Source organism: Schistocerca gregaria, chromosome 3 (genome assembly GCF_023897955.1).
Source record: "Schistocerca gregaria isolate iqSchGreg1 chromosome 3, iqSchGreg1.2, whole genome shotgun sequence".
NCBI classification, from domain to species: Eukaryota; Metazoa; Arthropoda; class Insecta; order Orthoptera; family Acrididae; genus Schistocerca; species Schistocerca gregaria.
Window position 1 is genome coordinate 497,587,958 of NC_064922.1, and position 11,268 is coordinate 497,599,225.

The 11,268-nt window shown below is 36.2% G+C and overlaps 1 protein-coding gene across 1 annotated transcript in view; it reads right to left on the reverse strand.

The window, feature by feature from the left end:
• LOC126356195 (eukaryotic translation initiation factor 3 subunit L) overlaps window positions 1-10,557 on the reverse strand; it is a 77,480-nt gene extending 66,923 nt beyond the window's left edge. Inside the window, exon 1 of the mRNA XM_050006981.1 lies at window positions 10,404-10,557. Coding sequence (XP_049862938.1) covers window positions 10,404-10,433 — 30 coding nt within the window. The 5' untranslated portion in view covers window positions 10,434-10,557. The remainder of the gene's footprint in view (window positions 1-10,403) is intronic.
• Between the last annotated feature and the right edge of the window lie 711 nt (window positions 10,558-11,268).

Consider the following 11,268-nt stretch of genomic DNA (forward strand, 5'->3'; position numbering starts at 1 on the left):
TATGAAGACATCAAAATGACAGAGATAAACAACTCATAAATCACAATATGCATAAAATATGCACCATTTCAAAAACTATGGTTATCCTCCTGATTTCAAATTAATTGTCTTCCCCACATTCCAAACTAACCCAGACATTGTGTTTCACTACAAATCAGTCACAAAACACATTAAAAAAAGTAATAAAGAATCAGAATCAATACTGTCAGTGTTCTGTTCTATCTTTGCTTGCATTTGTTAAGACATCATATACCCTCAACATCTCTCTGTCACGGGTCATAGCTAAGTCCGATTGTGCTAGGTTCAACCAACCCCACTTCGATAACAAGATCACTATTAATGATTTGTTTACTATTAATGGTTTGTTTTTATTTCACCCGATAGATATTATGTTTTACTTTCTTAGGTAGTCATGTAATAAGAAAGGATATTACACATGGTTTGAAATTTCTGATCACTGTGCTTACCAGTGCAATGGTTTGAAATTTCTGATCACTGTGCTTACCAGTGCAATGATTCATCTCCAGGAAGGTTCCAATGGCAGAATACCAGGGACTAACATGCCACTGACATATCAAAATGCATAGTACTGTTGTCTCAATCAGAACATTGAATGATTAAGGTTTTTCAAACTGTTAAGTGTAGAGTATTAGGCACATGGCTCACTTAAACTCATTTTCAGTTCCACTTTGAAGATCTACCATAATACAAAATATGATACTATTGTACAATTTTGGGTAACCCAGCTTGCTCTATTTGTACATAAGACCCAGAAAGGTTGGCGTCATGTTGCTTGGCTTCTGGAAGGTGTTCAAATATAGTTCTGCAATGCTGCCTAATGAACAAAATACAAGCATGCAGAACATCAGACCAACTTTGTGCGACTGGATTTAAGAGTTTTAGCAAACAAAACGCAGCAAGTCATTCTTAAAGGTGAGAAGAAATATTCAGAAAGAAAAGTAACTTTGGAAGTGCCCCAAGGGGCATTACTTTTCAGAATCTGTATAGGGTGAAACAAAGTATTTCATATTTTGAGAGGTACTAGTAGGGACCAAAACAAGAACACAATGTGAAAGTAAACATAGCCTCAAAGTGCATACCTTAAAAACTTTGCTTTTATGAAACATCTTTTATATTGCAAGTCCTCTGCTATTATGAACAACCTGTGGAACACATTGTTTTACTGGAAACAACAGAATGTAATCTGCTTGCTACTACAAATTCATCAGAGAGCCATCGCCATCCAGGTTAGTCACAGGTGGCCTGGCAGTCACTGATGACACGTTCCCGAATTAAAGTGCACTTACAGTGTTGGCAGCTCTTCTGGTGCACGCTGCAATTGCCAATTGATTTCCTTTGGTACATTCAATCAGATGATACAGCAGCCAATGAGAATTGCTAAACCTAATGACTTGTTTCAATGGAAGATACAAATTTATTACTTTTGTTTTAGACATGGGTTGAGTGATACCAACAATTATTAATTTGGATATTACTGATTATAAATTTGATTACTGGTTTTTCATGTGTCTTTCTTGCATCATGTGTTTCTTTGAATATGTCAAGATTTCTTGGGATATTGTTTCGTTTTCTAACATTATAGTTTAGTTGCGAATTGGGGAAAACAGTGAATATAACTGGAAGAAATCTGGCTGTGGTGATGGACTGATCTGAAGCACAGCCCATGGATCATTTTGAAAACTTCGGACATTTTTCGAATGCCCCAATTATCAAGGTGGTGGTTATACAGGAACCTAAGAACACAGTTAAATTTTATGGAATATTCTGTTTTATATGATAACATTCTGCACAACATATTCCATCGTGCTCCGACAAATTTCGAACTTTCCACATCATAAAAATTTCATACTTTCTACATCATAATGGTGTACAAAACAGTTTTCTCACTGGTTCTGTAATTTTTCCTAACCACCGAAATTGCCATTTCTCGCTTTCCCTTCTCCTCATTCACTGCACAAACAGTCACCAACACCAAAACAACAATAAGGCCACTGACGCTGTAAGTGTACACTTTCCCATTCCTGTAGTGCTAGTACATCATTAACGGGGCTTGCAGACAGCAAAGATTTCGAGTGTTCCCACAACCTGAAAGCCAAGGGGTTAATATAAGGCAATGGGCCTCCCCAACCAATCCATCACCCATAAAATTTCTATGTGATCCATTCTCGGTCATTTTGAAGAAAAGAGACTGGTGCTTTGTCATGCATGAACCACATCTGCAGTCGTTGGAATGGTACATCCTCTAGCAAAACAGTCAAGTCATCTGATGAGAACTAATGATACCTTGCACAATTAGACATCTTTGGTAATGTGTAACAGCGAAGAGTTTGTACCAAGAGATATGTTTCACAATAACAAATATGAAAACTGTTCATAGCTAGGTATGCATTTTACAGTGTATGTTTATTAGACAATTTTGACTTTTTTTGGTACATACTGTCATTTCTCAAAATACTGTATGAAGCTTGCCTTTTTCTACCACCGCATATAAATTGCATACTGGTTAATGTCAGAAGTTCCATGAGGTTTTTTATGGATGATGCAGATGTATACAGAAAACTGGCAATGCTAGAGAATTGTAGCAAAACACAGGAAGATCTGAAGATCAGTGCTTGACTCATGAACTGGCAACTGACCCTTAACATAAACAAATGTACTGTACTACACATAAATAGGCTGGAAGACCCTTTAATGTACAGTGTGTTTCAAAAATGACCGGTATATTTGAAACGGCAATAAAAACTAAACGAGCAGCGATAGAAATACACAGTTTGTTGCAATATGCTTGGGACAACAGTACATTTTCAGGCGGACAAACTTTCGAAATTACAGTAGTTATAATTTTCAACAATAGATGGCGCTGCAAGTGATGTGAAAGATATAGAAGACAACACAGTCTGTGGGTGCGCCATTCTGTACGTCGTCTTTCTGCTGTAAGCATGTGTTGTTGACAACGTGCAAGTGTGCTGTGGACAACATGGTTTATTCCTTAGAACAGAGGATTTTTCTGGTGTTGGAATACCACCGCCTAGAACACAGTGTTGTTGCAACATGACGAAGTTTTCAACGGAGGTTTAATGTAACCAAAGGGCCGAAAAGCGATACAATAAAGGATCTGTTTGAAAAATTTCAACGGACTGGGAACGTGACGGATGAACGTGCTGGAAAGGTAGGGCGACCACGTACGGCAACCACAGAGGGCAACGCGCAGCTAGTGCAGCAAGTGATCCAACAGCGGCCTCGGGTTTCCGTTCGCCGTGTTGCAGCTGCGGTCCAAATGATGCCAACGTCCACGTATAGTCTCATGCGCCAGAGTTTACACCTCTATCCATACAAAATTCAAACGCGGCAACCCCTCAGCGCCGCTACCATTGCTGCACAAGAGACATTTGCTAACGATATAGTGCACAGGATTGATGACGGCGATATGCATGTGGGCAGCATTTGGTTTACCGACGAAGCTTATTTTTACCTGGATGGCTTCGTCAATAAACAGAACTGGCGCATATGGGGAACCGAAAAGCTCCATGTTGCAGTCCCGTCGTCCCTGCATCCTCAAAAAGTACTGGTCTGGGCCGCCATTTCTTCCAAAGGAATCATTGGCCCATTTTTCAAATCCGAAACGATTACTGCATCATGCTATCTGGACATTCTTCGTGAATTTGTGGCGGTACAAACTGCCTTAGACGACACTGCGAACACCTCGTGGTTTATGCAAGATGCTGCCCGGCCACATTGCACAGCCGACGTCTTTAATTTCCTGAATGAATATTTTGATGATCGTGTGATTGCTTTGTGCTATCCGAAACATACAGGAGGCGGCGTGGATTGGCCTCCCTATTTGCCAGACATGAACCCCTTTCTGTGGGGACACTTGAAAGACCAGGTGTACCGCCAGAATCCAGAAACAATTGAACAGCTGAAGCAGTACATCTCATCTGCATGTGAAGCCATTCCGCCAGACACGTTGTCAAAGGTTTCGGGTAATTTCATTTAGAGACTACGCCATATTATTGCTACACATGGTGGATATGTGGAAAATATCGTACTATAGAGTGTCCCAGACCGCAGCACCATCTGTTGTTGACAATTGTAACTACTGTAATTTCGAAAGTTTGTCTGCCTGAAAATGTACTGTTGTCCCAAGCATATTGCAACAAACGGTGTATTTCTATCGCTGCTCGTTTAGTTTGTATTGCCGTTTCAAATATACTGGTCATTTTTGAAACACCCTGTATCATTACACAAATGCGTAAGTCACATGGATAAAATATCTAAGAGTATGCTTACAGTGTCATTTATAATGGAGCTAATGCATAAAACTGATAGAGAAGACCCACAAAAGAGCAGCACATTTTGTAACAAGTTCATTTAGTAAGCGAAACAGCATCATGGAGACACTCATTTACCTTCAGTGGCAAATGCTACAAGAGAAAAATTTTGCATTATGGTGTGCTTTAGTATTAAGTTATGAGAGCGTACTTTCGTAAGAGTCAACCAAGTACGTCCAAGACCATAAAGGCATAATTAGGGAGATTTGAGCTCACACTGAGATTTACCAGCTCAATCATTCTTCCTGTGAACCATCTGTGACAAGAACAGGAAAGGAAGAAAGTGATGGTACGCAAAGTACCCTCCACCACACACCGCAGAGCAGCTTGCGGAGGTAACCTCAAGATGACAACTCAATCCTACAGATGTGTTACTACTTTATCTTGTAACTGTTTTAACACTATGTTATGGCATTACCAACTCACAAGATAAGTATTGTTACAATGAAAAGCCACACCACTTTGCATTTTATGAAAATATTTCACAACAAAAGCATTGTTAAAGCTAAATCTTTGAATATTGGTGTTTGGCTTCTCGGTTGGAGAGGAAAAAATATGTGCTTCACTGGTTTTGGAAATTCAACCACTAAAGGGGTGAAATAAGGTCAGACAGATTCACTGATTTGTCATTACCTAGCTCAAACAAGAGTAATTTCATGTGAAATCACCCAGTGGTTGTTGCCCTTATGCCACAGATTTTTCTGAAATTTTGGTGTAAAATTTACGCTTAAAATATTTTTTCTGGATTTTTTTTGACCAAAATTTTAATTAGGAGACCATTTTGAAATGTAGGCCCCTTCTTCCAACTGGCATTGAGAAATGAAGTGCCTTGTAAGTTTGTAACCACTATAACTTTTTTATTTATGAATCAATTTTGGTGTCATTGGAAAGTAAAAGAATAGGAGCTATAATACAAAAATTATTAAAGTGCTGTGTCTAAGAAACAAATGTTTGAAAATTTGTCATTAATGCAATGTCTCACCAATTTTTTTTGCAAATTTCAGGATTTTTTCCCCAGCAGAATCACAAGTTTCACCATCTGAATTTTTGTTTCAAATAATTTCTACTGCCATAATTTTCAACATAAAAAAGAAATAAATCAGAAGGGTGTTTGTCCTTTATTGTTAGATCTTATACCTTTTCAATAACGCTGTAATAATTAATTGCTTCAAATAGCTAATCATCAATACATGAAACAACTATGAAAAATTCAGTCTAGCAACAACACTCACATGCAACACAGGCTGTGTGTGTGTGTGTGTGTGTGTGTGTGTGTGTGTGTGTGTGTGTGTTTTGTATTGATTTTGTGCTGTTTACATAAGCAGACATTCTGTCTGGTAAGTTATTTGAAAGTACAGCCGAATCCCACAGTGTGATAATGTTCAGGAAATAGAGCCCCTCAATATGAGATAGCGAAAAGGAACGATTGAAATTAAAAAGAGAAAGAATTCATCCAATTCATGCATAGTTGTGCAGTAACGTATAACTAGGGAGACTTAATTTAACTTCTTGCATTTTTTCAATGTTCCCTCTGATGATGTGTAATTTTTATGAAGCAACGCCAGACCACTCAATCATATTATAACCTACAAACAGTAGTTGCAGTATATGCTGTGTTTAATTGTGGCTTGTTATCAGAGGTTTTAGTGAATTTCACTTATCAAATATTATAATGAGTGAAAAAAGATCACGTATTTTATTTAATTTTTTTTCAGGCGATTTTTTATATCAATTATCATCAGAAATAATGATATACTTGTATAAATATTATTATTATTTATTAATAATAAATAATTTTGTTTCATACAAAATTATATTATGATCAATGATAATTCATACATTAAAATTTAGTCATATTTATAACTCCATTTTGAAGGTTTTTTATAATTAGTTATTACTCTTCACACTATTATCTATTCACTATACGATATAAATTTAATTATAAAATTTAAAAAAATTGAGATTTGTGCATTTATTTATTTATTAAATTAATTTATATACTTGAAATATATATTACCTTCAAACCAATCATTAATCCACTCAATTTTAACAATATATAACCAAGTAATAAATAAATAGATATTATTTATTTTTGTCACTGATTTTGTTATTGACAGTTGAAAGTGAATTTTTAGGTATTCTATTTTAAAGGCTGTTAAGACATTATCAATACTACATTTTTAAGGTTATAAGTGTTTCATATATATTTTCACAGAATTTAAACAAAAAATATTTTCTTTATTTATGTCAAATTTATACTTATATATGATAATTCAAATAAAATAAATAAAACAAATTAAAATAAACTTAATTCAATTCCACAATCACAGGTTTTTTGTATTATGAATCTTACTATGCTCCTACAGTAGCATTTGATTGATTATCATAAAATACCTCACACTATCAAGCTGAGGGTTTTTAGAATATCATATTAAGAGGTTTTACATATCGAGGGGTCTGACTGTAATACAAAGGTATTCCATAATGTGAATGTAGGAGATCACTTATTAAAGTGGTCATTAACTCTTTCTCATTTCCCCATTCCAGATTCTTCATAGGACATTCTTGACTAATTAGATGACATAAAAAGTTTCAAATCATCCAGTTCTTTTCTGCAACATACGCAGTTGATTAAAAATCACAATGGAAAACAAATGTTCTTTAGGTCTTTTGTCAGCAGTTGTGTGTCAGAACAAAAGTAGCAGCAGTGGAGGGCTTGATTTAATAGATATGTCAAGCCTCAATCAAGCTGATACTGAATTATTGAAGCTAAGAAGCACCTGTGAAAATATTGAGTGTGTTTGTTCTTCTCACAAAAGGCTCTATTTGGGAACATCTGAAGACAAAGAATTTGCTGTGACCCTTTTAAGAAGCATGGTAAAAAGACTGCTAAGAAATCTCTTAAACCTATTTCTTTAACCATGGCAAGGAAATATAAAACCTTTGGACTTATCCCAGGTACCAAGCAGTGCATAACATGCTGTAAGGACATTTTATCTCCTCCATGGGGATAACTTTCCAGGGATGGATGAAAGTGAAGTTGAAGATCAAGAATATACACCAGATCCATCTACAGCTCTTCAAAAACTTAATTAAAGTTGTGAATTACTTGAAATTTCACCATTCAAGGTTACCAAGAGAGCACAAGACAGGCATACAGAATATATTCGATCCAAGTCTCATCACTTAGCTTTAAAATTCCAGCTAACAGCATCAGAAGTGTTACATGTTCCAGTGAAAAATGTGTCTGAAGAAACTGGCAGAGCTGAATGTACAGACGCTAATATTTTAATGCAAAAGCTTGAAGAGAAATTCAAGCAGAAGTTCTGTTAAAGAAAAACTACATATACTTACCTCAGCACCAGCTTATTGGAATAAAGAAAAAATCAAAATGTTTTTTTAACACTACCGAATACATGGTAAAGAAATTGATGGCAATGCTAAAACAAGATGGTATTTTGTCAAAAGAGTTATGAAGTGAGAAACAGGATAGGAAAGGATATGGAAAAACATGTCCAGAATGTTTACTGTAAAGATGATATAAGTCACTTTTCTGCTATTAAAAAATTCTGTCTGTATGCCCCTTCAGAAAACAGCAAAAGAGTGTACAAGACAAAGAGACTAATTTTACATAATCTGAAAGATGTGCACTTAGCTTTCAGAGAAAAATATCCTGAAGATAAAATTGGTTTTACTACATTTTGTGGACTTAGACCAAAAGAATGTGTTACTGTAAACAGTCGTGGAATGCATAATGTATGTGTATGCACGCATCACCAAAACATAAAACTGTCAATGCATGCAGCACGTGTGAAAGACCCGTACACTGAACTTCTACAGAAACTTGGGTGCAACCTGGAAAACGAGGAGTGCATACTGCATCGCTGGTCTCAGTGTCATGACGAATATGAACTGCGCAATTTTTTAATGGAGCTGGAGTCCTTACAAGATTGTGAAAATGTTGTATTCAGACAATGGATGCAAACTGATTAACATACACTGGAGACATTATTGAAGACGAATAATGAATTTGTGGAGTATCTCATGCAAAAACTTAACACAACATCATTATGTATCAGAATCTCAGTCACAACTTCAAATCAAGCAAAGAAACCCTCCCTGAAGCTACACGCATCATCATAGTGGACTTTGCAGAAAACTATACCTGTTTGCTTCAGGATGCTGCACAAGGATTTCACTGGCAGAACATTCAAGTCACCCTCCATCATTTTGTGGTGTACTTTAAAACAGATGATTGCATTTATTCAATGTCATAGTGTTGTATAAGTGACTGTTTTCAGTATGATACAAACACATTCCATGTTTTCCAGAAAACTGTTATTTATGTACTGCAAGAATTACCATACATCCAACATGTTATGTACTTCAGTGATGGCAGTTCTGCACAATGTAAAAACTTTAAGAACTTTTTAAATTTGTGCCATCACAAGCAAGATCATGGTGTAACTGCAGAATGGAATTTTTTACCACTAGTCATGGCAAAAATTCATGTGATGGCGTTGGTGGTACTATTAAACATTTAGCAACAAGAGCAAGTTTACAGTGTACATATGACAGTCTCACACACTTAGCCAACAATATTAATGCATTATTTTAATGTGTGCAATTATTCACTAAACAACATTATTACAGTTGAACCTCAATAAATAAACACCTGGGTTCCAAAGTGTGATGATGGCCCCCACCAACAAAAAAGGGGAAAAAAAATAAAAATACAAATAAATGTCATTTGTGATGACAGATTAACCTGTAGTGTCGCCCAAAGTCTAACTTAGGTTAGAACGTGACAATCTGGCAAGCCAATGAATAGACGAGTGTAACACCAATTTATAACAATGATTTTGTAGTGTACGCCTAGGTCTGCATATCGTCCATACTTAAAACACTTTCACTTTAAATAATTAAAACAGCAATGCACATTTAGCAACATTGTAGCCGATTACCTAACATAGTAGATATTCAATTAAACCTACCTCAAGCTCTGGTTTTATCGTTCCCTTCTTAAATGATCGTGTAAACAATTATTTTCGAAAAAAATCACTTCTAAGGTCCAATTTTTTTTCTAAAATTGGGTTTACAGGCGGGCAACATTCACTCATATGATGAAATGCCATGAAGAGCCAATACTACGTAAAATTTTTGGTTCTCTCTTTGTTCATAAATGGTAGTGAAATACGGACAGTGCCATATTTCTGGTCAGTTTCACATCAACAACCTATTTAAGGATTCGGGCAGTTTTACATTCAAAGTAGCTGAATGACTATATTTCACAGTATTATTTACGTACACAATACACATACTATGATTCCTAATATACATTCCTCGCAGGATTAAAGCATCAGTTTCGTAACTTACATTATTTGAAGCAGGCTTTTAATACCTTTGTGCGCAAGCACTTCAACTACTGGACATCATTATATTCTATACACGGCGTAGTTTACAAACGTCGAAAACTCCCTTAGACCTGCACGAGATTTGCTTCTACCTGCATTACAATCTTCGCTGCCATGTATATGTTATTTTTAACTGTTTAATATTTGGTTGCGGTATCTTAATTACAGTGCCAAATGTAAACACCCAGCATTCCAATAAGCAGAGGCAGTTTACACGAAATGAGGGTGACTGCGCAACAAAAGTTTAAGATTTATAGTAATGCTTCCATAGTTTGAAAAGTGAATGTACCCATATTTTTAATATTCTCAGAATCGAACGGTAAAATTCTTACAGTATCCACATAAATACTGAAAATCATTCTGAGCACACTGTCACAGCAACATCAAATGATTAATCTAAATATAACAGCGGCAATAAATATGAAACAATATAATAATGATTAATTGAAGCCGCGTATAATTCACTACCAATGTGCGGATAATGAATGAAAATAAACATTCAATAACATACAGAAACAACCAAGAGCATACATCCATATGTGCATAACTCACGTAAACACGTGATTTTTATTTTCTCTTGCTTCAAAAAATAAAACATCTCAAATTTCACTTCGTCAAAAGAAAGGAATTTACTAACCGGATCTACGTATTTTTCGTTTCCGTACATGTTCACGTGTTGTTACTGTACACTTACACCAATACTAACCAAAACTGAAACCTATCTAAGAGGTTGTGCAAAAGGGCTACACGCAGATATTTCTGTGGGACTACCACGATGGCTAAGTTGACAAATGGCCAAAGATCTAGCGTGGGACGCTGTCTCGAAAATTTTGGAGTTATTTAATTATCTCACATAACCGATGAGATATAAGCCGAACGAACTTAGTCGTAAGATATAATATATGGTACTGTTTTGTAGGGTCACGAAAGAAATGGTCGCAATGGATGTCGACGGAACGGAAGTCAACGTCACCGTGAAGTGGAGGTGTCTCTTGGCAGATTAAAACTGTGTGCCTGATGCAGACATTAGCGCAATACCGTATCTTTCACGACCAACGCTCTACAGACTAAGTTATACAGCCACACGACCCACTGTCCACCCTCACAGCATTACTTCCACCAAAACCTTCCTCATACTTTCACAACTCCACAGAACTTCTCCTACATAACTTGAACGATTGATGCTCTTGGAAGAAAGGATATTACGAAACAATTGCTAAGACACGGCTTAAGAGGTAATTCCTAGAATGTATATTTCGCTTTATAGCGGGGTATGCACTGAAACTGCTAAGTCATTTATTAGGTTATTGACACTTTTTCTCCATGATGGCATATTGTGATACAGATGCTGAACAACTCACGCACATTATTTTTATGCACAAATAGAATAGCACACAATGTAGACCACTAGAATGCACCTTCTAGTCACAAACACATACAGTCATGGGTGACTGGAATTCGGTAGTAGGAAAAAGGGAGAGAAGGAAACGTAGTAGGTGAAT